At 39.3% G+C, this 25,662-nt stretch overlaps 3 protein-coding genes across 10 annotated transcripts; 2 read left to right on the top strand and 1 right to left on the bottom strand.

Annotated features, from left to right (window-relative positions):
* The first annotated feature begins 32 nt into the window (after window positions 1-32).
* Window positions 33-2,183, top strand: nme4 (NME/NM23 nucleoside diphosphate kinase 4). Its single transcript, XM_034540040.1, has 5 exons — window positions 33-284; window positions 1,272-1,402; window positions 1,486-1,587; window positions 1,807-1,919; window positions 2,063-2,183. The coding sequence occupies exons 1-5, from the start codon at window positions 140-142 to the stop codon at window positions 2,181-2,183; spliced, it is 612 nt and encodes a 203-aa protein (XP_034395931.1). The 5' UTR covers window positions 33-139.
* Window positions 2,184-3,255: 1,072 nt separating this feature from the next.
* On the bottom strand, window positions 3,256-13,641 carry eps8l1a (eps8 like 1a). Of its 8 annotated transcripts, none has more exons than XM_034540035.1 (15): window positions 13,564-13,641; window positions 10,906-11,006; window positions 9,983-10,100; window positions 9,750-9,808; window positions 8,547-8,682; window positions 7,389-7,477; window positions 7,199-7,273; window positions 6,964-7,112; window positions 6,682-6,882; window positions 6,397-6,505; window positions 6,166-6,306; window positions 5,901-6,033; window positions 5,184-5,343; window positions 4,383-4,515; window positions 3,256-4,071 (listed from the first exon to the last, which is right to left on the bottom strand). In XM_034540035.1, exons 3-15 carry the CDS (start codon window positions 10,098-10,100, stop codon window positions 3,985-3,987), a joined length of 1,590 nt encoding a protein of 529 aa, XP_034395926.1. In that variant the 5' UTR covers window positions 10,906-11,006; window positions 13,564-13,641; the 3' UTR covers window positions 3,256-3,984. The 8 variants fall into 8 exon arrangements, with proteins under 8 accessions (XP_034395926.1, XP_034395922.1, XP_034395920.1 ...); XM_034540031.1 differs by lacking the exon at window positions 13,564-13,641 and adding an exon at window positions 11,107-13,205; XM_034540029.1 differs by lacking the exon at window positions 13,564-13,641 and adding an exon at window positions 12,215-13,205 and having other exon boundaries at window positions 10,906-12,054.
* Window positions 13,307-24,865, top strand: slc6a16a (solute carrier family 6 member 16a). Its single transcript, XM_034540037.1, is given in 16 exon segments — window positions 13,307-13,420; window positions 18,118-18,343; window positions 18,546-18,563; window positions 18,566-18,665; window positions 18,667-18,700; window positions 19,682-19,741; window positions 19,743-19,809; window positions 19,904-19,961; window positions 19,963-20,077; window positions 20,522-20,632; window positions 20,787-21,028; window positions 21,178-21,370; window positions 22,377-22,578; window positions 22,883-23,042; window positions 23,125-23,287; window positions 23,729-24,865. Coding segments are annotated over 16 exon segments (2,097 nt in total). The 5' UTR covers window positions 13,307-13,417; the 3' UTR covers window positions 24,074-24,865.
* The last annotated feature ends 797 nt before the right edge of the window (window positions 24,866-25,662 follow it).

The raw sequence follows: 25,662 nt of genomic DNA, 5'->3' as shown, positions 1-25,662 counted from the left end.
GTGCAGAACTAGCAGGCAAACATCTGGCATCAATGGAGTGATTGAATCGGAGGGGTTGGCAGACAGGGGGATGACTCGTGAGTTTGATTGAGACGGGTTAACTTCTATCTCGAGAGGCTGACACAACGCACGTCAAACCATGGTCCTGTTGCAGCGGTGCGTTTTTAAGAGAATTCTACAACAGTTTTATTCCGGGAATCAAGGAAACACCAAAAGTCTGCTGTCAGCTGGGATCACTGCGCTGCCGGCTGGAGACGGAGCTGCCGGGCACAGGAGAAAATCAAGTAATTGACTAAATGTATATCAACTGTCAGTCAGGACGTCTGTACAGTTCTTCTCTTCACTTACAAACTCACATTGTGCCACTTTTTCTTTTTCTTAAAGCACTAAACTACACTTTGACACTCACTTTGTCTTAATTTTTAAATGTACCGATTAATCTAAGTATCTCAGTTTTGAGCATGTAACGATGACATGCTTACAGATTTAAATATTTGATGTTAGACATTAACACTTTATTTGCGTCAAACGGGGGAATGTGCGACAACAGCTGCTTACCAAACTCACGGGGTCATGAACTTCGACTAGAGGGTCAGGGGGACAAAATATGCTGGTGAAACGGTGACCTGCGGTGTACGTATTCTGCGTCATACTTTTTGTATTGCGTGTTTGTGTATGTTCCTCCTGTGGCACATAGACTCAAGAGAAAACGTGTTTAGGTTAGATGTGCATTGAGTTCCTCCTCGTGGCGGGTCACGCGTATAATTGATTGCATGCAGTCATTCATTGGCTCCTGTTGCAGCTGCTGTTCTTGTGCGCAACAATTAAAGTATCTAAATATGACAATATCTAATGTGCCCATTTCATTCTGCTCTCAGAGGGTACATCTGTTTGCAAAACGATGTGTGTGTTCGAGTATGTTTTTGTTTGTGTTGGATGTCCCCCTGCATGTTGGAGACTTTGAGTAAATATTTGTCCTCTACCTTGTAGGCTTGTACTTTTTTTACTCCACTATGTATTTGTTTGCTTTAAGTTGCACAATCAGATTGTTAATACAAAATAAAAAGCAACTAAAAGCTGATACATTGTTTCAGATGAAGCTATACCCAACGGCATATAAAGTGTATATCTGAAATTATATTAATGCTTACACATTAATGCATCAATACTTAAAATTTATATTTTTCTAGATTTGGCCTTAGTCCTTTAAGTATATTGTATTGCCAATATGTATATGTAGTGTTTTTACACTAAGGTTTATGTCCCACCAGCTATTCCAGACATAAGGGAGCGGACTCTTATTGCTGTAAAGCCAGATGGAGTTCAACGTCGTCTTGTAGGACAGATAATGCAACGGTTTGAGCAGCGAGGCTTCAAGCTGGTCGGACTGAAAATGTTGCAGGTAAAGAAGTTTGAAATAAATGTGTGTGGTTATGTTATTGTGGTGTGTTCTCCGTTTAATTTCTAACTGTCTCTGTTGGGAAGGTGTCTGATGATCTGCTGTCTCAGCACTACTGTGAACTGAGGACTAAGCCCTTCTACCCCAGGCTGCTGCATTACATGACCTCAGGGCCTGTGGTTGCCATGGTGAGGGCATCTCTATACTGCTGCGATACTCCTGTATTTAAAAAAAAAAAAAATGTTTGCGATAGGTAGACAAACATGAAAGGTGTGTTTTTAAAATTTTAGAATTTCATATATATCAAAATACACTGTATTTCAGGTGTACATATGCTACCAATTTCTCCATGTCTTGAATGTTCTGTTTTTGTGTTTGCTTATGTGAGTTCTTTTATTTTCATTTAGGTGTGGGAAGGGCACAAGGTAGTCCAGACGTCACGTACAATGGTGGGACATACTAACCCAGCGGAGGCCCAGGCAGGCACAGTCAGAGGAGATTTCAGCTTTCATGTCAGCAGGTATAAAATGTCATTTGATCTCATTTTGTGTAAAGTAAGTTTCAAGTTTGAACAACAACCTCATGACACTGCCACCTTCTGGATATTGCATGTGCTTTTTCTGTGTTGGAGGTAAAATATGGATGTGTGTTGGTCATTTAAAGGAATGTGGTTCATGCCAGTGATTCACTGGAAGGGGCACAAAGGGAGATCCAGCTGTGGTTTCAGAGAAAGGAGCTCCTGAACTGGGACTGCTGTGACCAGACCATCACGTGTGAGGTGTGAAGACGCGGAGACCTACAGTCTTGTGACTATGACCCTCAAAGGTCTGTCTCCTGTGACGATTATTAAAAAAGTCATTTTCAGTGTTCCTATCAAATAATTTACCTCAAAGTGCATGGAGAGTCACAAAGATGTATGTTTAAATAGATGTGGCCGAGTTTTTTTTTAGTTTTCTTTTTCATAAATCAAGCTATATTAGCAAAGACACATATAAATGCATAGCTGTGACATCCTTCATTGAACAGTGACAGCAGGAGGAGATTGGCCTTTGGTGTCAGGGGGAGTTGTGTGTAGTAATTGGACAGATGCATTTTAATAATATATGCAAAACATTGTGGTGCAGTGTTGAGCCATAGTGGGTTAACTTAAATATACGTGAATGAAAGATGCATGAATTGTGACCTAATATACAGCTGACATATATGCACATGACTAAAAGCAGGTCTAACATTAATGATCAATACGATTTTAGTACTATCAAGCAATTCAAGGTAAGATCAATTTTGAGTTTTCACTGATTCATTACTTTCACCCACCAGCTGCTCTGTCAGAGACAAACATTTTAACAAAGCCTTGCTGTGAAGTAACAATAAGTAAAATCTAGCCTTGTATGTTGTTTAACAAATGATGTAGTCGAGTTGTTTTTGGAAATAATCAGGACATTAAAAAAACATTTTAGCAAAGTGTTGAACTATGAGTAATTATTCTACGTGACTGAAATTGTGTGAATTGTATGAAAATCCAGTACATTTGTGTGATTGAAATTGTAAAGTAATCCTCCTACCTCTGTTTAAACGAAGAAATACATTAAATAAGAGAGGGAACAGTTGCAAGTAATAAAAACTAGTTGACATGGAAATAGTTCATAGTCGAGCCACAATCAAATTCTCAATGTTTACACTAGAACATTCAAACTCTGGTCAATGTTATTTGTTAAATGTGTTGCTGTCCGTTCAAAAATGTAGTAACAAGTAACATGATGATGATGATGATTTACCTCCGCCTGTTATTAATGAACAATGAATGATTCAGATTTCATGTATGTTGACATCTTCAGTGTCACTTTTTTAAATGTTTCATACAGTTGAAAAAATGACTTCAAATATATGTATAGATTTTAAATTATTTTGATCATAAAATGGAAGATGCAAAGAAATATATATGGTTAAAAAATACACATACTTTTTGATGTGTTACTTTACATTATGTCATGATATTCTCCACAGCTGAGGTCACAAAGAAAAATACAGAAACATTTTAGTCTCCATAAAAATCGTACAAAGAGTCAAACTGAAATTGTGTATTCTTCATTTAACAGTTCAATGTGTATTTGGTCTTAACTCAGATAGATATGCAAGCAATAAAAACACAAACGATAGAAATTTGAACGATACTGAGTCATAAACATTTTAAACCAAATTCCCTTTTCGTGTAGCACAAAAAGCAGTTTCAGTCCATTGTTAACGTAGAACTCTAATCATCAGAATGTTATAAGGTTTATTTATTTTTTTCAGATATTGCCTAAACAAAGGATGATAGAAATATTGAAATTGTAAAAAGTATAATGTTACCAAATGGTAAGAATAGTAAAACTCTGACTCTGATATGTCTTTAAAAACATGTAAAAATAGTATTAGTGAGTGAGTTTTACTTTTAACACAGCTTGCTCATGCTGAAGAATCTGTAGCACATAGATACAACATGATTCAATATTAAAATCCATCTGCAACATCACTGCATCCAGCTGTATATGCAATATTACAGTTATCTCCATTGATTTGTATCTGAATGTTGGAGAGCTCCGTCACATTGAATCATCCTCTGATTTCAAGCCAATCTTCAGCTTTTGCTTCTCCATCACCGTCTCTAGTTCAGTAGATTTGTGCACATCCTGAGTAGGATACAAGATAAAATGTATTTTAACAAAGAAATATTGATGTTGATATTCATTGATGAAACTCCTTTAGTATCAGACCAAGAACACAAAGGCTATCTAGTAACTGTAACATCTACCCTCTGCAACTAGCTATGAGCTCTTTAGGATCTAATGTGTATTTTGTGGTTTTTGAAAAGCAAATAATCTGTCAATGTAGGTGACAGTGTATTAAAATGACACCAGTCTGTGCATAAGTCAAGGCTGAGCAAACAACTCATGCATAACCTCACATAAACACACACACACACACACACAACATAACAAACCTCGAGAAGGGCCTTCTGCACCATAATTTGGCTGTAGACTCTTGCACCTTCCTCTGGTGACACAGCGCGGAGCTCCTCCTTTTTTAGGGAAAAAAGCTGCGCACCATTTAAAATGCCCAGACCCTGAACTGTCCTGAAAGAAGGGGAAGAAGCAACAAAGTCAGTATACGTGTGCATTCAGCTTAAAAGAGCTTTCTCTGTCAAACGTTCACCTATAAACTGGACATGAGTCCTTTCGTCAGATAGAAGAATCCAGTTGTATAAATTGGAATAATCTAAAGGACATGTAAACTTCTTTTAAGAGTCATTTTATTGATGTAAAAGTGCCCCTCATTGTCCTCAATGTCCAGTATCAGTAGTGTTTCTAAGCGCCAGTCTCTTTAGAAGACCTCATTATACTGCAGTCGGCCCTGAGCAGTCCTGCTTCTGCCTGCCTTCCCTTCAGCTATTTGGCCTGGGTCTCCAGCAGCGTGGTGTTGGTGAGTCTCTTCTATAACCAGTTATAAGTTCCTCGTAGTAACTTTAAGTTGCAATACATAAACATAGCCATGCAGGACATTTGATGGCGCTATTGTGCACTAAATGAAATCAGCTGCTTGTGCCGCATGTATAATGCAACAAACTGTTTAGATGTCTTTGATTTAAATTTCCTCATTGTTCTTAATGTCTGCAGCACTCACGTGTCAAATAAGCACCCCTCATACAATTTAGTAAGATTTGTCTATAAATGAACTTATAAGTTCTATAAACTAGGCTTCTACCAGGGTTTTGTCTGAGTTTCCTCGAACAGAGTACACTCACTGTTGACTGAAGCCCTTCGTGGTTAGCCAGGCCTCCACCTCGGCAGACGGTGAGTGGTAGTTCAGGGGAGTAGTGTCAGCTGTGCGGGGGACCACCAGTGGACGAACTGAGCCTCTTTTCTCAGCTAACCGCTGAAGGAGCTCATCATTCACCATCAGGACTGCAAATACATTACAGACAAAACTTAATTTACTATCAAAGCGTTCTATTTCGACAATTTAAGATCAGTGTTCAAACCCCAGGCTTGAGTTGTGTTTAATATGATAAATGTGCATGGAAGGTGTTAACAACATTTCAAATGACTTTTAGACACACCACATAGAAAGAGGTCCGTTTCGGGCCAGTTATCAGTTAAGAGCTAATGCAATTTACTAACCAAAATACTATTGTGTCAAAGAGATCAGTGTCCATCTCACATGGGATATAGGAGACCAGCAGTGGAAGCATGGCACTCGGCGTCTTCCTCTTAAAAATGAATGCAACCAAATGCTAAAAAGGAGCTTATTAAAACACTATCTGTGTGCTAGAGACAGGACTTTAGTAGCACTTAAGTGAAAGATGAGAGACGGCGCTAACTGCACTTCTGTTATATGGTGAAAGAACTTAAGAAGCTCCTGGGATTCAATATGTTTGTGAATTTGATATTCTATCAAGTCCCTCTTGTGTTTGTACACATGATTTACCATTGCTGATTTCAACATGTATGTGCATTGGTACCTCGGTCATTGTCTTCTCCCTGTATTGATGGTAAAACCATGCTCTGTGGTCGCATTGGGCTTGTAGGACTGGTCCCAACTGGGCTTGATGGAGCATATGAGAAGAACTTTGTCCCAGGGGAAATGGGCATCTTCTGTTGTGGAAAAGTAGGAAGGAATAAAAACTGTGAGATTGCATGAAGCCAAAAGCCACAGTGTGTGCAATGTCTGAAGCACTGACACAAACAACAGCGCTCTGTATGTGTGTGTTGTGTCTGTACTTGTACCTTTGACTCTCTGTGTACCGCTGGGCTGTCCCTCCCAGGGTTATTCAGAGCAGACAGAGGCTCCAGGATATTAGAGGGAACAAATCCTATCTGGTCGAAGCGATTTTGACACTTCCACCATTTCTTTGACATATTAATGACCTAAAAAAAGATCAGTCAAGTGTTGTGATACATTTGAAGAATACATTTACTTTTACAGGTGGTTCCCTAATTATAATTATGGATGTGTACCTCCAGTGTTTCTCCTTGGAGCACAGAGAGTTCACTGCTGTTTCTAGCCACAAAGTCATAACTGCAGCAGTAAAGTCTCTCACCCTCTGGAGGGAGCCCATTTCCATCTCTGAAATAGAAATGGTATTTAAAAGATATGCAACTTGTAAAAAGAAAAAGTCAGTAATATTAATCTCTAATTTTATAAATTGACCTTAATTATTCTCAGCCTTTATAACCTCTAGACAGATTTAATGAGTGCAATATACTGCCAATTGCAGATATTTGGGAGGCCTACAGACTTACACTTCTTCATTGCCTTCACCAGGAAGCTCCGCTGTCTGTTGAACTTGGTCCTGTAAACTTCTACTTTCCCTCAAAGCATCTTGTTTGTGCTGTGACTCGATGGGATCTTCGAAGAGCTGGCCCGTTGAATCATAGGCCTGAGGCTTCCACCCATCCAGGAAGACAGGTGAGTATGGAGGTACAGACACATTAAGGTGCAAACTGAAAAGAGGGCAAGAAGATATTGTTAGTGCAACACTCTCAAACCAAGATGTTCACACACATACACACAAACACACATACCAGGGTGAAGTCCAGTTGGCCCCTAATGAAGTCCACAGCTTCTTTTCCTCTGCAATCAGATGCTCCTGGAGCAGTAAAACCGCACCACTGGTCATAGCAGGACTGACCACCGATGCTCCTAAAGCTGGCCCTCCAGTGGTTTGCATCATCTGTAATAGAGAGGGTTGCTTCAGTCAGTATCACAAAGAGAGAGAGATATATATAATCGACTAAAAGAAACAAGAGAGAGACTCACCAGTCTAAGAGGCACAAAGATGTGATGCAGCAGCTCTGGTGCATCAGGCTGTGCAATGGTTGACTTGAGACGGTCCTAAATAAACCAGCAAATTGGATAATTTACCTTTTCATTTTCAGCGGTTTTGTCACTATGTGCTTGTACATTTCCAGCGTTTATCAATGCTCTATTATAACTAGTTTAATCTCACCAGCAGACTGAGGGAGTACTTGATTTTCTGAAAGAGGTCCACAAATTCTTCCGCTGATGGAGGGCAAGCTTTCAGGGCCAACAAATCATCTGCACACACAGGAGCACAACCACAACTCCAACTCAACAGGATACAGATAACTCATTCATTATTAACAGTAAACGCATAACTCCACCCCGATCAGTTGTTATTGTGCATGCATTGATTTGAACTTGATATTAGCTTGTGGCAGTATCATTTGTTGCATTATTTAATTATCTATAACATGTTGCTGCCAAGTGCAAGTGTAATAGCATTTGTTAACACCTTTAAGAAAAGTGGGGCTTGTTCCAGAAAGTACTCCCACAAAACAAAGCCAGTGGTGGTGACTAATAACAATCTTCTATTTCATTAATACATGCATACGTGCATTGCCTTTAGCCTTATCTAGGATACACCTATCCCAGTATACACTGGCCAAGACCTGGGAAACACCCCGGGCATGTTGCCACGACAACACAGATGGTGAAGACTACTTGATACAACATTTAAACTCCCATTCACACATGTTGACTATAGTGTTCAATGATGATTTATTAATCTTCATGTGACAGTTAATGTCACCGAGGAAAATGCCCCTTCAAGTAACTTATTTGTTTTACCTTCAAACAGGATGCAGACAAGATATTGAATGTTTGGTAGGAATATTTTACAATGACCGATGGCCACGTAATGTCATGTGCAATGTCAACCCAACAGAATGAACGATTACAAATTAAATTAAGCAATTGCACATGTATTGTTTTAGTGGTGCTTCTTAATATTTCCGGATGGACTTGGCCCCAGCTCCAATAACTTCTTTGTCATGTGTCTTGTCCATGCTTAGTATTTCCCAATTATTTTAAGAATTTTTTGGCACCCTGCCTGTTGACCATCTTACATGTGCTTAAAATAGTGTGCCATTATGTACCCTTTGTCTCCAGTTTCCTGCCTCTACCAGAAGCCACACATTTATCAATCTCCTGCCAAGCACCACCAACTTTTCAACTTTCCCCCTCAACTGATCTACACTTCTTCAAACCTACATAAAAAGTATCAGTAAGTAAAAACATTTATTTTATTTAGACCACCCTAATAAAACCATGACTACAGTAGTTTGGATGGAAGAACAACTCTCACCTTCTTGGTCCTTCTTCTTCTTGCTCTTTCTGCTTCTCTTTCCCCCCCTTTGGCTGAGAACGCTCTGGGCCTCAACCGTCTGCTGCAAGCGTGCCATGAATCGCTCCACGTCGTCAAAGCAGTGGTTCATAAACTCCTGAAGTAAAATACTGTATGTTAGCCATTTACCAGAGCGACTTACAGAAAATGTTTTTACAAGTTAACAGTTAATATTACTGGTCATTTAACACGCTATATTAGTGGGTTAAACAACGTACAAGGAGGTGATTCATTCTCTTTAAAAAAACAATGCAATAGCCCTTCAATAAGTACATGTGTAATGGTTATATTGTTAAATATTTGAGTGTATGAAAGAGGCATTGATACTTGTGCAATCTTCTCAGGTATTCCTCTTATGTTGTCCACCTAGTGGAACAACATATGAAAGTCTTATTAAATGGAATCTAATACAATAGCATCGCCACAAACTACAGCTTCAAATAGTGCTCCAGCGCTGAGGTCCTGGATTGCATTATATTGTAAATATAGCTCACTATGGCGAGCTCCGCTAATGATGTGGGCCTGGCCAACTCAAACTTCCAGTTGTAGCCTCTGCCTCATACTCAGAAAGAAATCAAATCCCCTCTTTCATATCTGTTACAGGCACTTGCTAAAGTTTGAAAAACAATTAATTATTCCCCATGCCTTCCTTTTATAGCAATAGTTTTTTCTAACTTGTTCCAATTAGTTTTAAAATGGCCATTTTAGGGCTGCTAGAAGTTAGTGGTTCGTTGATTGTAATGTCTGTGAACAGAGAAAAGTCAACTAAAGGTCTCAAATAATGTCAATTGTGTTTGAATTAGTTCATATATTTTTCTATTCTGAGAATGCATTAAACAATTAACATTAACATATTTTTATAAAGACATTAAAAGACATTACGTTGTCTTTTTACTCTACACCTAAGTATGATGAATATATATACATTTTCCACATACTTAAGAATGCAAATATTTGATTTTGATATATTCACTGCTGTTGTGTTTCTTCTGGCATATAGACAAAAGTTGCTTTATTGATTGAACATATATACATTATGTAGTATACATATGGGACCACACATTAATAATATTAAGCTATTGATTATTTGAAAGCTTTCTACATAAACCCTTTAGTCAGTGTACAAGCATACACATATACAAATGTATCTATGCAATTACTTACCAATTCTCTCTCTGCATTCAGTAGAGATGGATAATTTGACTCCTTAATGGCACTTTTTTCTGAGCAGAGGAAGAACAAAGCTATGAAAGCAACGTTTGACACATGTACAAAAACACAAAGCCAGCTGTATTATGTCAATAGCAAGAAGCAGGATATTGTGCGCAGAGAATGAAAATGTATCTTTGTGGCGCCAGCACATGCTCTCACACATCAGGCAGATGAATATACTTTACCTTTGTGAACATGTGTGTAAATGGGCAGGCCACCGGGACGGGGCTGCTGCCCTGGAATTAACATAACTCGGACACCTGAATACATTCTCGGGGCCACCGCAGGCGGTGTTGCAGACATCTGTTGTGTGTGGATGCAGAGAGTAAAATCATGCATATACATAGAATAGGAGATAATGCTCATACTATAATAAACTTTACGTTTCCTGGGAAATGCATAATTCACCTATACATTATCTCATTATTACTTAATGGGAATCATACCTTGCTTCTTGAATGTTTTTACTTTTCTAATTGGACTAGTCTATACATATTTCAATGATGAATGAGAGTTCATTATTGCCACATTCCACAAGGTGATTGTAAGAATGCTGAGTATTCACACTTGTACTATGACGTGCATGTGAGTGACACATGCGCACAACAAGAAAAACCACTGTCATTAGATGCATGGTATGCAGATGACACAACCACCAACCCTTTAACATAAAACTGTACTAGCTGAATACAAAAAGTCATCAAGTGTTTACTTTGCAAACACATTGGAGCTTTGATATCTCTTTCACTCATCTTCCTGCCTTTCCTCTGTCGTCCCTCGTCTTCCAACATATACTTTTGAAGCAGTGAATATGGCATAAACTATTTGAATCATTAACAATTTCTCATAAAATGCACATTGCACAGAAAAGGCCCTTCACACAATTACAAATTATGAAATATTCTAACGTATCAACGTGAAGTGAAGCTGCTTCGAAAGTCTCCACTGAGCACTATATTACTGACAAACTGTCCACAGGTGTGCTGGTCTCTCAAACACACAGACAGTCACATACACACACACACATACACACACACACACACACACACACAAACGCACACTCTGTTTGCATAAAGTTAACACATAGAATCTAGATGCATCACTGTACCTTTTAGTGCGGTTTGAGTGTTTAAATCCAAGGCACAGAGACCAGCTCTCGTGCTGAGTTGCATGAGCTCTGAGTTCGGATACACAAGGACGTCCCACTTTCTGGAGATACGCAGAAACGAGAAAAACAAGTATGGCTTTCTGTGTTGCTTTCACTCCCTCTTTGATTCTCTGATACACAGACAAACACACACATACTCACACACATGCTCCTCCCTCCCATTCTTCTCTCTGCACATTTGTGAGCTTCTCTTTTCTAATGACAAGCATTTCATTCAACAACCACCTGTGGCTTGTGCCATGGGCCCAAAGTGACACATGACATTCCAGATAGGTAAGGCTGTCTTCCTCAAACTCCCCACCTTCATACATCTGTGACATTAAGTTTAATTTTGAGACTAGCCCAAGATAAAGTTCAGAGTTTAAATCGTTAGATAAAAGTGTGTCATTAAAAATTAATTAAAGATGTGAATGCACCTTTGGATCTTCCTCAAAGGAGAAATGGTAACTGGCTTAACTGATTTGATTTTGATTAAAAAAGTAAATGACTGATTTAAGGAACAATGTGGTCGTTAAATTGCATAGAATATAATCACTGGGATGTCTCAAGATTATAAAAAAGAGTTTGTTTGCAACCACAGACAGGAAGACATGTGCATTAAATTAGATCTGAGAAGGTGGTAAAGGATGTTGACAAAACATTACATAGCTGGTTTCTGATATTTTTTCAGAGCACTGCTTCTGTTGCAGATAATAGTGGATGTGTGTGTTTTCAGAAAATCAATGTCAATAGGACCCTAGCCAAACTTCAGTTTTATTCAGTTTTGTATTACACAGCTAGAATAATTAGTACTTTACCAAGAAGAAGTTGCTAAACATTTAAGGGAGGAAGGATGGAGTCATACTTTGAACAACTGCAGATTAAAGTCACTAAGATAAGAAAAGCAGAGATAAGATACTCCCTAGGTACAAGAAAAGGAGATAGGTCATGGCGTTAAGGAAAACTGAGCAGTTGGGGAACAGTGACCCCAGCTGGTTGTTAGAGGTCATCATCATCTGTCCCTGCAGCTCTCATCATGTTGAACAGGTCTGGAAGGTTATGAACAGGTGGTCACTCAAAAGGGTGGCGGAAAATGGGGCTGCCATACAACTGCAAGCAAAACGGATTCAGCTCCATGTTTCATGTTTTCTTCCAAAAAGCCTTTAGTTTTGCAATGCAATACATTCACTTCAGTGCCATTCACTGAAGAATATACCACTGTTGACACTGAACTAATAACAGCTGGTATACAAATAATTGATTCACGTACCGTTTTGTTATTACACATTGCAGAATATCTTGTTATACGACATTTAAAAAAACAGCAACAAGCATTTCCATCTCTTTCTCCTGGTGCTTCAGATCTTGTCGTCATGGCATTGTGACATTTTGGACAGTGCAGTGCTAAATGGTGGGGTGGAGGCATATTCGGGTCAACGATCTTCAGGACAGCTGCTCTGAAAGGATCCAGTGTTGATTAAAACAACTTTATATGAACAGAAAGTCTCTTTGCAGCTGCCTTCACCTGGCCTGAATTAAAGCCAGACTACTGGCCAAGTTCTTGGCCAATTTAGTCAAGTAGTCAGCTCTTTGTATTTCTTTAACCTAATCGAATAAAGAATAATTTACATGTATTACTGGTAATATAATACACATAACTTTGAGCAACAACAGGTCTCGTCTCAGCCCCACAGATATTTTAAACAGGAGGAAATATCCCCATGCCTGCTGTTTTTTCATTAAGTACACTTAAGTGCACTTTGTAGTTGGCAGCCAAAACATATACCTCGTCATAACTTGCCTGTATTCTCCATAAGTCACATGTGCGTGAGCTGATGCGAGTTATTTGGGACTTATTTCGCCGCTAATTGGGCGCACATTATTTGTTCGCTTTTGTTCTGCGCACTCGTGCATAAACCTTGTTCTGCCTTTTACTAAAGATGCAGTGGGCGCCTGTACCATAATTGCACGAATATACGCGCAGTTAAAAATCGGCGGCTTTCACATCTCCGTGTTTAAATACTTTCTCAAGCAGCGCAGTGAGTCTGACCACATGTCGGTGCGCACGACTCTCTTCAGCGGTATTTGTTGTCCAACCTGCTGGCTTTCACACCGGAACATCCAGCCGTGTGTTGTCCTGCTCCGTTAAACGTTTTGGGAAGGGCAGTTCAGCCCCCTCAGTCCTCCCATTGGCTCCATCTGCAGTAACGTCTCCTTTATGTCTCCTCGGAGTTGGCGACGACAAAGTGTGTTCCTGCGCCAGAAACGTGGCCGCAAAACAAACAATCTGCTCGAGACGTTCCTCTCTTGGCACACTAGTCATATGTGTTAACGTTACTATTAGTCACAGTCGAAGAAAGGAAGAGTTTAAAAGTAGCGTTGTGAAAAGGGGACGAAGTGACGAGCAGAGAAACCAACTCCAGGACTTCTGGAAACTCAAAACGTCACTCCTCTCCTGGACCGTGCAGTCAGCATGGTATGTCCATAACACAGCGAACTTCTGCTTTTACTCTGAATGAGCTCTAACATTTAAAGTCCGCGTGCTCTTATTGTTCGATAACTGTCTTTTGCTGTACTGACTTTCCCTTTTTTTCTCTCGTTGTAAATTGTATGACTTACCGTTACTAGACTCATGAATAGGCTTTAAGGCTGCAAATTGCCTCACTTCAGATAATCTCTGCCATGCAGCTGATCTTCTGTATGATTGTGTTGGATGTAAACAACCTCAAATTAGAGCTGAAAGGCAGCACTTTAACCTCAACATCGTTGTTTCATTTGGACTCAAATGTGACAACAGTGTTGTGCAACTGTCCACAAACCGACTGACTACACTGTAGTCAGTATGCAACCCAAAATATGATTTAATGACTTGCATATACAGATTATCATGGAATCCATTAGCAGTAAACTACTGAAGAGAGGGACATTTGTGAGTGGTTTCATGATGGACAGCTACTCAGATTGTGCAACATGGTGTGTGTGTGCTGGGGCAAGGGTATCATATGTGTATTTGCTCATGTATACCTGTGGAGGGTGTTGGCACTTTTGGACAATGCAGATAGATTCCCGATGTAAACCAGGTTGAGGCAGGTAGAGAAAGTGACTGTATGAACGTTGTTTCGACGAACATCTCGGTGCTGGTGGATTATAGCTGACGACAATATAGTTCCCATTTTACAGCTCCTTGGTGCAGGTGTGCCACAACCATGATTTATTTGATAAGATGCCTTGTTTAAGTATTCGGCTTCTTTTTAAATCCTTTGTGTGTAATCCAAAAATTATTTTCCTAATTTGATTGCACACTGTGTGATGCTTTGCACAAGACGAACATCGGCACGGCAATAGATGTTGTGACCCACTCATTCTAAATGTTGACAAGACATTACATTTGTGGCTCTTGTTTCATTACTGTTTTGCTATCAGTTTATATTTTGTATAGCCCAAAAAAACAAATTACAACATTTCCTCCAGAGGGCTTTAGATATCTGTTTATTGAAAGAAAATTGAAGATGTATGACTTATTAGTCATACATCTTCAATTTAAATCTTGAGCTGTACTAGTTCCTGAGAAGTCTCACTTAAGGGTCCTTAGTAGAGAACCAAAACTACTTTTACAGGAAAAAAAAAAGACTGGCTCCTCTGATGCTGACATGTAAAATCACATGTGTAAAAGGTCCTTTATATTCTGGCTGTTTGCGGAAGGTTGGGGTGTCCAGCCGAAACACATATGTGTGACATGCTGTTGAAAGCATTTCTCCATATAATGTGTGAACACATAAAACAAATGTATTTCACATTTGTGATAGTGGACTTTTGCCACTTTTGCATGGTTTTATGTGCAAGCGGAACTTTCCTCTTCCATTTCTGAAATATGTCCAGTAAAATAACACAAACTGCCATTAAGGCTACATTTGTAGTTAACAGAGAAATATAAATATCTGTACGCTCTAATGCCATCCAATACAATCATGTTTAAATACTTTGTGAAACACTGAGCAGAGGTATTTTAATTTGAATTAACTGTCGTTTTTTGAGGTTGTAGTTTGTGGTATTGTATAAAGAACTGCATTACATTGGTCCTTCACTTGTGGAGGTGTAATGCAGCCCTATACATACTTTACAAAGTCGCACAGTTTCAACAAAGTCAGACCTTCCATTGCGGGCTATTACATTGCATTACGTCTTATAGATGTTGCTATTCGTTTTGTGGGTCACTTTGTGTACATTGAGCAGTTTTTAGAAAAAACTCGACTTGACTGACTTTAGTTATTTGGAGTTTATCCGATGTGCACTCAGAAAACAGCAGCATGCCACCATTTGGTTACTGTGTAAATACAGGGGTTTGCATGACATGGGGGGTGGGGGGGTTAACATTCTGAGTATTTAAAAATGATTTATACTGCGGGTACTACTCATTTTAATATCATGGAGTACTTTCTGGCAATTACTGACCAAAAAAGTTTGTGTTCATTAGGAATTTAAAGACAACATGTACTGAAAGGGGTTTTAACTAAGCTTTAACTAAAGACAGTTGAATAAATTAATGTAATATTTTTTGTTTAAATAATACAGACCAGATTCATGGTTATTTACATTATAAAGACATAAATACAAGTTTTATTGGACACCAGTGATACTGTATTCATAAAAAAATTCAAATGTACAGCACTATTATAACTATATTCACACAAAGTGCTTTTTAAAAATCCCAACCCATTTCTATAACTCTGAAAAAGAAACACAAGGGTGTTTTAGAGATAAGCGAGGCGTCTCTTTGTGTGTTTACTATCGCTGTTCAATGAAGACAGAAGTGTGGTTTCCAACTGTACGCAGAAAAACAGCTAGCTATAGACCCAGATGACCAGTAGGCAAAATGAACAACCACTCTCTGTGTGCTGGGCTGAGCGAGCTTTGGGGCAATATGATAATTTAAGGTCAGCCAAGTATAGAAAAAGAGAAAAATGTCTTTCCCAAAAGACTGTATACAAGTCACAGAACTGAAGAAGAAGCACGACCGTTTTTTTCTCTACGGCGTTTGAAGATGTGGGAAAAGTTAAAAGCCTCAAGAGAATACTCCTTATAGTTTCTGAAAAAGTGGAAATATATATATATATATATATATATATATATATATATATATATATATATATATATATATATATATATATATATACGAGAAATACCTCAGCCTCTGACAAGCTAATCCAGACAACCTGATACATGCTTGCTCTGTTGGAGCTTTAGGACCAGTTTGAGGCTGTACTGTAATATCCAAATGTATAAATCTGAGTTGAACTGAATCACTTTTTAGATTTTGTGATTAGGTCAGTTCTCTCTTTTTCAGTCTCGTTTGAAGGGCATTTAATTTTTTATGTGAAAGGTAAGAGCAACACCACTAAGGTTACTCACACATCTGATAGCTAGACTTTATCAGTTCATAACATACTGTAATACTGGATCGGATTCAGGTAACCTTGTTCAATGACTATTCAAGGTTAGCTACATCTGGAGATAACAAGGGCTGCAACTAACAATTGTGTTTCTCAATTTTTGTAAAATAGTTTAGTTGACTGTCTTTAAATATTAAAACATTATATCTTTAAACATCTTGCTACGCCTGATTAAATGTTGGTTTATGCGCTCAATAAATACCGTGCATGATTACTTGATTATCAAAATTGTAGCAGATACATTTTCCGAACTACTGATTTATCTATCGATCGACTAATCGTTTCAGCTCTCGCGGTATCGCTGGATGCTGCTTGACAGACGTGTCACCATGACAACAAAAGCCTGTTTTGACCTTTTTATAAAAATGGTCCTCAAAATGTTGACAAAAAAAGTCTCATAGCCTTCTAATAGCAAGCCTCCTGCCTTGTTACCAACTATATCCACCACATGGTGCACCCATGCAATTCAGCACCACCCACAGTATGAACCAATCTAAGCCTAACACCTCCCCCTCAATTTTCCCACCCACTCCGAACCACACAACACCGAAGACTCTCCCTCCTTCACCCAGAGAGATATGCCTGGTGGCTGCTGCTCTTCCCACCTCTTTATTTGTACGTGCACACATATTTGTGTCACTCTCCCGCAGTTTTCTATGTATGTGTGTTTGCGTGTTTCTAAAATCACCTGACGTAACTGCCTGTCCATGTGTCCTGACATACCGTTCTGGGTCATACATCCCCTGTGATTTTCCATTCTCACCAGCTGATAGCCGTGGTACAGCCGGGTCATGTTCTAAAACACGTTAGGCCATTTTGAATCTTGCTCACTCACACGAGCCAAGTCAGCTGGTGAGTTCAAGTGCAGTCTGATGATCTGATGTTGTTTTGCATAGTTTTCTTATTCTTTTTAAACAGTGACACCAGGCTTTGGGGGTTTCTGTTCCAATCACCTTTTTAATTTGGATAATTAATCACTAAAAAAAGAAAACATAGTGGACAACCCAGAACAATGTATTCATTGGAAACGTTGCCTAAAGATGCACTCTTAGACAACTTAAACATATAGTCTACCAGCTACCAAACAACACATTATATTTGATTGTTATCCTTAAGATATTAGTGATATTCTGAATTGGGAAAGTTACTATGGGAACATCCATTTTTAATGATCACGGCTGTGGCAAAGCCAGCCGTCATCAGTGAGGCTAAACATTGATTTAAAAGCAGTAATGCTGTATTAGTTGCATCATTTCCTGTGAATCCCTTGTGCACGTGAATGCAGTGGGATTCCAATGCGGGAATGGCGGACTCCGCCACTAACAATAAAAACTACTACATAGAGAGATGATTAAAATTTAATTAAATACAATAAAAAAGAAAGTTGCAGCCATAAAGTTTCAAAAACTGGTTGTTGTTTTTTTGACTGTTGAGGTTTTGTTTTGTAAACTGCACAGTATACAGACAGGATCTCATAGTCATTCTGTATTTTTCCCACATGGAGCATATCATCCTTGTTTATTTATTAAATTGGAGTTCTGCACGAGTTGCATCACATATATGGCACGTTGAGTTAAGAGACAAGCAAGTCTCATTCATATCCTTTCTTCCTCTTTTCTTGGCATAAAATATAAATATTATTTTGTTTGGACTGTGTCATGTCAATAAGCTAATAACGGATTATCAGTTAAGTTTTCCATTCTTCGTCTTTGTTCATTTCAAGACGGAAAAACCTCCACTGGACAGTAACGAGAATCGAGCCTGGCTGAGTGAGGCTCAGTCTGAAACTCGGCTTACAACTGGGCACGTTCCAGATGGAGTTGACACATGCGATGCCGACCGACCAGCATGGGACTCCAAGATCCAGTATGTGTTGGCACAGGTGGGGTTCAGTGTGGGCCTCGGCAATGTGTGGAGGTTCCCATACCTTTGCCACCAAAATGGAGGAGGTGAGTGTCCTTTAAAGAAAAGAATTGTACATTTCAGCTCTGTAGTTTTGAATGACTCATCACAGTAGCTCTCTTGAAACCAGTCGCTGACAACTTTATTTATTGGGTATTGTTGATGCATTTGACAAACGAAAGACCGAATGAAACATTGTTTATAGAAATGCCTTCATGTATTAAAAAATCTTCCTTTCTTTCCTCCTAGGGGCCTTCATGCTGCTGTATGTTTTCTTTTAGTAGTTGTGGGAGTTCCACTGTTTTTCATGGAGTTGGCAGCTGGCCAAAGCATTCGCCAAGCAGCATCGGTTGTATGGAAGCACATCTCACAAAGCTGCAGGGATCGGTTACTGCCACTGCATTGTGAGAGAGGATGTATTTTTCTTCTCGTAACATCGTTTTGTTCTGGTTTTGATTGTACTGTATGAATGAAAAGTTATTCTTTGGTTTCTTTGTTAGTGGGGGGTAAATGAAAAGCCCAAATGGGCCCACAATAATACCTAGTATTTTCCTTCCTGACAAAGCACTCAGAGAAAAAGAAGAAATGTTCCATATGTATCTAGGAAAATAACTATAAATATGATATTTCTATTTTTTTACTAATACATTTGCAACATTATTACTCATAGATAATAGTATTTCCGCCCATGGTAGAATAAACTTTCATGTTTGGGTTTCAAGATCGGGCCATAACCAATATTTTATATATGAGCCCCAGAATGAAAGTTCATAAGCATGAATGTCTTCCTCCGTTAGTCTCATGAAAAAGCCAGAGCAGTACTATCTCATATATCACCTCTCTGTAAATAACTTTCCTTTCATTACTAGCCACAGTGTATGTATACTTAAGAGAGGACGCTGATTACATCATGCTGTAATGCGAGAGTAGAAGTGCGCTGTATTGCTGGCAGTTTGTTGCGTAACACTTTTCCCTACAGACGAAACATGGTGAAAACGAGTGGGCAAGAACGTTCTGTGTGCACACATACAAGTGTACTTCTGTGTGCTACGTGTTTTTTTTAAACTGGTTTCTTTTCCAAAAAGCCTCATTTATCTTTTAGTCCCAGTCAATATCAGTGTCACAATTCATTACAGCTTGGCTTTAAACACAAGTGTCAACAGTTTATTATAACTTTTGGGTGACACATAAAAATCCTATCTTAGTTCATTTTAGGTTTGCTATTCTCCTTTTGGAAAACAAATTGTTGACCTTTTAATTTAATTTTTAACGGACTGCACACTATAGAGGTCAGCACATACTGTAGCCAATATCGCAAAGGCCTTGCTATTTAAATATTAAAATTCCTTAAATAAATCATTCATGAACCCTTTCTTCTCCTCTAGGTCTGTTTTTACGTGGCTCTTTACTACAATGTTATTATTGCATGGAGCCTGTTCTACCTGGGGTAATTCTTTCCAGTATCCTCTGCCATGGGAGCACTGTCCAATTAATATGACCACCAATGACACAGGTACTACGACATAACTGAGCTGTCAATCAAAATGAGGTGTCACTTACTGTCGATGCCAGTCAGGTCTACAATGTTGTCTGTTCTCAATCAACAGTGAAAGAATGTGCAGGTTCTTCCCCAACGTCGTATTTCTGGTTTCGGAAAGCTCTCACATCACAATTCTATCAAAGAATCGGGAGAGTTTAACCTCATCATGACGGGCTGTTTATTGGCGGCTTGGGCAATTGTCTCCTTGGCTATGATCAAGGGCATTAAGTCTTCTGCAAAGGTAAGTGAACCGTTCTCCTCTTTATCACACAGCCCCAAGGGATCACTATATAAACGTACAATACCTACACACATTATGCGTGTGGCATAGTTAAAGGACTAAGGCGATATTCGGGGGGTTCTGGCATAGGGTTAGACGAGAAGATGCAAACCACTCTCATGTGTTTGGTAATTATAGGCGATTGCTAGCAGCCCGTTAGCTTATCTCAGCACAAAGACAGGATTAGTGAAATAGTTTGTGAGCTTTATTGCTGGTAGGCAGATTGTATTTCCTCCAGACGGAGTCAGGCTAGCCTTAATACTCGCTATGCTAACTGGTGGTATCTTTGTCTTTTCATCTAACTCTCTGTCAAAAGCTGTTAAGGATATTTCCATAAATGTCAAACCATTCCTTAAAATGCTCTGGCACAGAAATCATCTTGCATTTATGTTTTTCAACTCTCAGGTGATGTACTTTTCCTCAGTCTTCCCCTATGTGGTGCTCTTTATTTTCCTCATCAGAGGGTTGATGTTAGACGGTGCGATGGAAGGAATCACCTTCTTGTTTTATCCTAAAGTAAGCACATATTTCACCTTGATGTGTTGATTTGAAAATGTTCTGATGTATAGTAAATAAAGTGTCTTGAGAGTACTTAAAACTTAAGAAGATTTTCTTCAAGTTTTGGCCTTAATTTAGACTTAATAAGACTTTGTTTTGGGATCATTTCTAGCTGGAAATCTGGGGTAATGTGCAGGTGTGGCGCCAGGCTGCTACACAAGTGTTTTTTGCCCTCGGACTTGGCTATGGCTCTGTTATCGCATATTCCTCCTACAATCCAGTCCACAACAACTGCCACAGGGACGCGCTGATGGTCTCCGGCATCAACTTCATGACGTCTGTGCTGGCCTCGCTGGTGGTTTTCGTTGTGCTGGGTTTCCGTGCCAAGAACATTGCACTACGCTGCGTGGCTAAGTATGGATGTCTGTCTGTCTGTGTTCGTGGCATGAATGTTTACTTCCCTCAGTTTGCACTCATTACCGTTAACCACAATATTTCTGATGCTGCTGAAATATATTTAAATGTATAAATATATTTGATCCTTTTACTGTAACCTCTTCCAGAAATCTTGGTCTTCTGAGCCTGTGGTCGTCCTATCAATCTAACCAGCACTCGGATGGCCTTGGATGGCCTTGGATCAACATGACAGATCCAAGCTCTGTGTCTTTAGCTGAATACAGAGAGTGGTACAGTCTCCACGGCTCAACGGTGGGTCCTAACATCACTGACTGCAGCCTGGAAGAGGAGATGAATAAGGTATACCTGAGATATCATTTTAATGATCTTTCTTTATATGTGGGCTATCAACACGTGTCATGCTTCACAAAACCAGACAATACCTTCAGGAGAATTTTGAACAGGGATAAAGCGCTCAGAAAACAATTAAACAAGCGGGTATCAAAGCAGTTAGCAAAGATAATCATATTAACATTTCAAAGAAGGGTTAGTAAGTTGTTTTAAAATAAGAAATAGAAGGACTTTTTAATCTTAACCAGATCTGATCTGGTGGAGGTGATACGTGTCTTCGAAAGCTGAAGCATGTTCACCCTTGAGTCATTTATTTACACACTGGCGCGGTGAAAATCAGAATTTCCAGAAGGGGTTTAGCCATGTACCATGAAAAGTTTTAAACGACTACGTTTTCAAGAACACATTTTTAGAGTGAGGGAAGGATCACCGCAGGATGCTTTATGAGGTGCAACCTGTCTCACTTTATTCAAACTGAGGGGAACATTTAAATAATAATAGTAAGAAGGTGTGGTACCGAGGTTCCCAGGACCCCGGAGGAATCTGTGAGGTATTGTAGAATATCCAGCTGGCAAGAGGAAAAAAACATGGGACACAGTATCTAGTTGGTCTCTTGGTGAGATGGAAGCAAGCTGTGATAGAGGAGTGAAAGGAGAAACTAAAGAAACAGAGGCTGAGCTACTAAGAGTTATCTTATATAATAGTGTTTATTTTAGTTTAAAGAAGAAGAAAAAATCACTCACCCCCTACTGCAGACTACTACAGCAGTGCTTCTGGTACAGTGCTAGAGGATTATAACTACAAATAGGGGTCCAAATACTGATTTATAAGATTGGGTAATGTACTTGCTGAGGGAGGCTGCTGGAAATAACAATCCTTATCCTCAAGTATTTTGTTTTCTCTTGGATGTGAATGGTATCAGAATACATGTTTGTACTCTTCAGTAAACATTTATAAAATTCTTGTTCAGACGTATTCCCTCTACCTTTTCTATCTTCCCATTGTATGTCTCCAGGGTATTGAAGGGACAGGCCTGGCATTCATAGCATTCACTGAGGTGATGGCACTTTTTCCTGCCAGCCCCTTCTGGTCCACACTGTTTTTCCTAATGCTGCTCAACCTGGGCCTCAGCACCATGTTTGGGACCATGCAGGGAATCCTCACACCTCTCATGGACAATTTTAGCTTCTTGGGCCGCCACCGGACACTACTCACTGGTAATGCACACAAATCAACACAAGTTCTCACAATGCTCTGTATTTTAGGCACTTGTCAATTTCAATTGAAAGGAGTCTTGTCCAGGCATATTTGGTTAAATTGAAGGTTTAGACAGTTAAAATGTAAATATTCCACCTTAGGCCGGATATGTTGATGACTGACTATGTACAGGCTCGCCAGAATTGTTGTCCTTTTGTCTTTAGAAAATAAAATTCTGACATCACTTGCCTCCAAATACTACACTTGTCTGTATGCAGTTATGAGGTTCAAATAACACTGTCTGCCTTCCTTTTTGTTTTTTAGTGTTCAGCTGTGCGTTGGGGTTCTTAATAGGACTTTTGTTCACTCAGCGCTCAGGCAACTATTTTGTGACTATGTTCGACGACTACTCTGCAACTCTACCATTAGTCATTGTTGTAATCTTTGAAACTATTAGTGTGGCGTGGGTTTATGGAACAGAGCGGTAAGAGACCACTAAATCTTCCTTGTCTTTTAGTCCTTAGTTTGAAAAGATGCATCTCTGTAAATGTGTTCTATCCCTGCAGCTTCCTGGATGACATTGAAGTCATGCTCAAATGGCGCCCTCCAGTGGTGTACAAATATCTTTGGAAATATGTTTGTTTGCTGTCGATGGTTGGTCTTCTGGCTGCAAGTTTGTTGCGTATGGTCTTCAAAAGGCCCACATACACTGCCTGGAATCAAGACACGGTAAGATACCGAGCACCAGCTTTTTGTCCTACACAAAACAGTTTAATATACAAAGTCCTCTGTTATAGTTTACAATAAATGTGAAATACTCCCCAAGATTTGTATATTTGATCTCCCAACTGCACTCAATAACAAATGCTGATTCTTTTTTTAAAACTGTTGAAACAACTTATTATGTACTAGTTGTATTTACAATGTGTTTTAATGTTGTGATTATTTAGTCATTTAGATTTATATCTTTAAACAAATGTTTTCATATTCATATGTATTGATATTCTCATAACAGCTAAAAGACACTGTTACCTGGAGGAATAATGTAATCTTTCTTTGCAATTCATTTCATGGTCATAATTTGTATGGTGTTTTTGACGGTTAACTCTTGAGCAGTATTGTGCCTCCCCATGTTTCTCTCTGACGTGCTCCGTCTCTTCCTCTCTTTAGGCCTCTGAGATGACTCTTGAGTACCCTGGTTGGGCTCTTGGTATGATTATCATGTTGATAATCTTTGCCAGCTTGCCCGTGCCTATTGGCTACATCTATACCGCACTAAAAAATCACAAGGCCTCTAACACTCGCTCCGAGGAGCGTAGCGGCCAAGAGATGCACCGTAAGTTGTACACCAAGTGCAGCTCTGCTGAGCAGCTGGATTCCCACCACAGAGACCCCACTGAGGAAGACGAGGCTCAACCCAGGACTGCTTTCCTGCCGATGGGCAGCGAACACTACCAGCTCCTGTCCCAGCAGGAGGAGGAAGATGATGATGATGAACAAGATACAGGGGTTTGAGCATGGCTGTGTGAGGATGTAATGTTTACATGTTGAACTTCAGAGTGCATAAGTAAGACCCTGCAAGAGAGATTGCAAAGTGATGGGAGGTCAGTCATAAACTTCTTCATATTCTTAATCTGAGCAAGAGTCGTGGGTTTGCACCCATTTATCGTATTCAGCAAAGTCTCCATTGTTGACAAGCCAACGTCATTTTTCTATCAAAAGCTTTTTAGATGATGTCTCCAGTTATGAAAATACAACTCCTCCCTTCATTCATTTTCTGAACCACTCCCATTGTTCAGACAATAAAAGCACTCGCAGATACGTCAAAAAGGAACAAGCTGCTATATTTGATGAAACAAATCATTTCTTGAAGGTTTTAGAGGAGGAAAGTGACAAGCCGTTGTCTTTGTTTTCTGCCAGCCTTTTTCATACGTTTGACGTTGAATTGACGAAGACAGCAATGGACAAAAATAGGCTTTGAGTATTTTTAGCTAAATGCCAAGTATGAATTTGCATGAAAACATTCTACCTGAGCAACTGTGGTGCATGTGTGCGTGCGTGTACGAGAATTAATGAATGAATGTGTGTTTGACCATTTACGTGCATTTCTGATGTAAATCTGTGTGGATGTAAAATCACAGATGTTAATATGTCAGTAAAATTACTTTATTTTACATTATATCTGTATCATTTTACCTCATGAGCCCACAGCAATGTTTTTAAATGTCAACGTGCTAATGTCAATGTGCTCCGTGTAGCAGAATTGTACTGTATGAAGACTTTAAATAAACCTCTAGATGGCAGCAACCTGACTGGATGGTGATTTATGATGATGATTTTATGATTTCTACATCAGCAGTGAATCCTGACATTGATTACAGCTTCTAAAGGTCAAAGATCATTTTGATTAGGATGTTGAGTATTAGTACATGTGATTTAAAAAAAAAATGATGTTGGGTAAGGAAAATGAAAGACATATTGTGTTTTTTGTTTTCATGGAGATGTTGGACTGTGTCATTGCTTAAGGGCTCAATACACTGAAGAATAGTAAAGTTTCCTGAACAATGCAGATCACATTTGTCCTGAAATCACATGCATGTGGGATTGATCATCATAAATCTGGTATTTCAAGCAGATATATTCCATGCATGTCATTTGTACACAAATCTCAGCTTTAAATATATTAATGCTTGTGTGGGTTCAATATTTAAAAAGTGGTGTTATTATAATTAACTAGTGATCTGTAGGCTCTTTTATATCAGTCTATCAATGAGATTGTTTGGGTTGACTTCACTCGTAATCATCAAATCTGCAGTTACAGAGAGATGAAAAGAAGAAAATAAAGAGTCTGCATGGAAAATGTGCCTACAAATGGCAAAACCTAGTGTCTTCCCCATCACACATATAAAGAAAGGAATGCCCTAATAGCTCATCCCACTTTCCAGTGCACCTTTCTGTGGCCCGTCTCAAAGTGAATCGGAGGCTGGTGCGTGTAACGAAGGGATGAGAGGGGGAGGGGGGGATATAGAGAGAGAGAGGACTTTGTGCAGGACAGGAGGGCGCACGGGACATCAGCAAACCAGCCGGGTCAAGAAGCTGCAAGG

Source organism: Cyclopterus lumpus, chromosome 8 (genome assembly GCF_009769545.1).
Source record: "Cyclopterus lumpus isolate fCycLum1 chromosome 8, fCycLum1.pri, whole genome shotgun sequence".
NCBI lineage: Eukaryota > Metazoa > Chordata > Actinopteri > Perciformes > Cyclopteridae > Cyclopterus > Cyclopterus lumpus.
This window is presented reverse-complemented; position numbering and strand designations above follow the sequence as displayed.

What these genes read in the sequence shown, in the direction of transcription:
- nme4 (XM_034540040.1), top strand. Translation starts at nt 140, where the DNA reads ATGGTCCTGTTGCAGCGGTGCGTTTTTAAGAGAATTCTACAACAGTTT. An exon ending in CGGGCACAGGAGAAAATCAA is followed by an intron (nt 285 to 1,271) that starts GTAATTGACTAA and finishes ATGTCCCACCAG; the next exon opens with CTATTCCAGACATAAGGGAG. An exon ending in TTCAGCTTTCATGTCAGCAG is followed by an intron (nt 1,920 to 2,062) that starts GTATAAAATGTC and finishes GGTCATTTAAAG; the next exon opens with GAATGTGGTTCATGCCAGTG.
- eps8l1a (XM_034540035.1), bottom strand. Translation starts at nt 10,100, where the DNA reads ATGTCTGCAACACCGCCTGCGGTGGCCCCGAGAATGTATTCAGGTGTC. An exon ending in AGTACTCCCTCAGTCTGCTG is followed by an intron (nt 7,274 to 7,388) that starts GTGAGATTAAAC and finishes TGGTTTATTTAG; the next exon opens with GACCGTCTCAAGTCAACCAT. An exon ending in TCTTTGTGCCTCTTAGACTG is followed by an intron (nt 7,113 to 7,198) that starts GTGAGTCTCTCT and finishes TCTCTATTACAG; the next exon opens with ATGATGCAAACCACTGGAGG.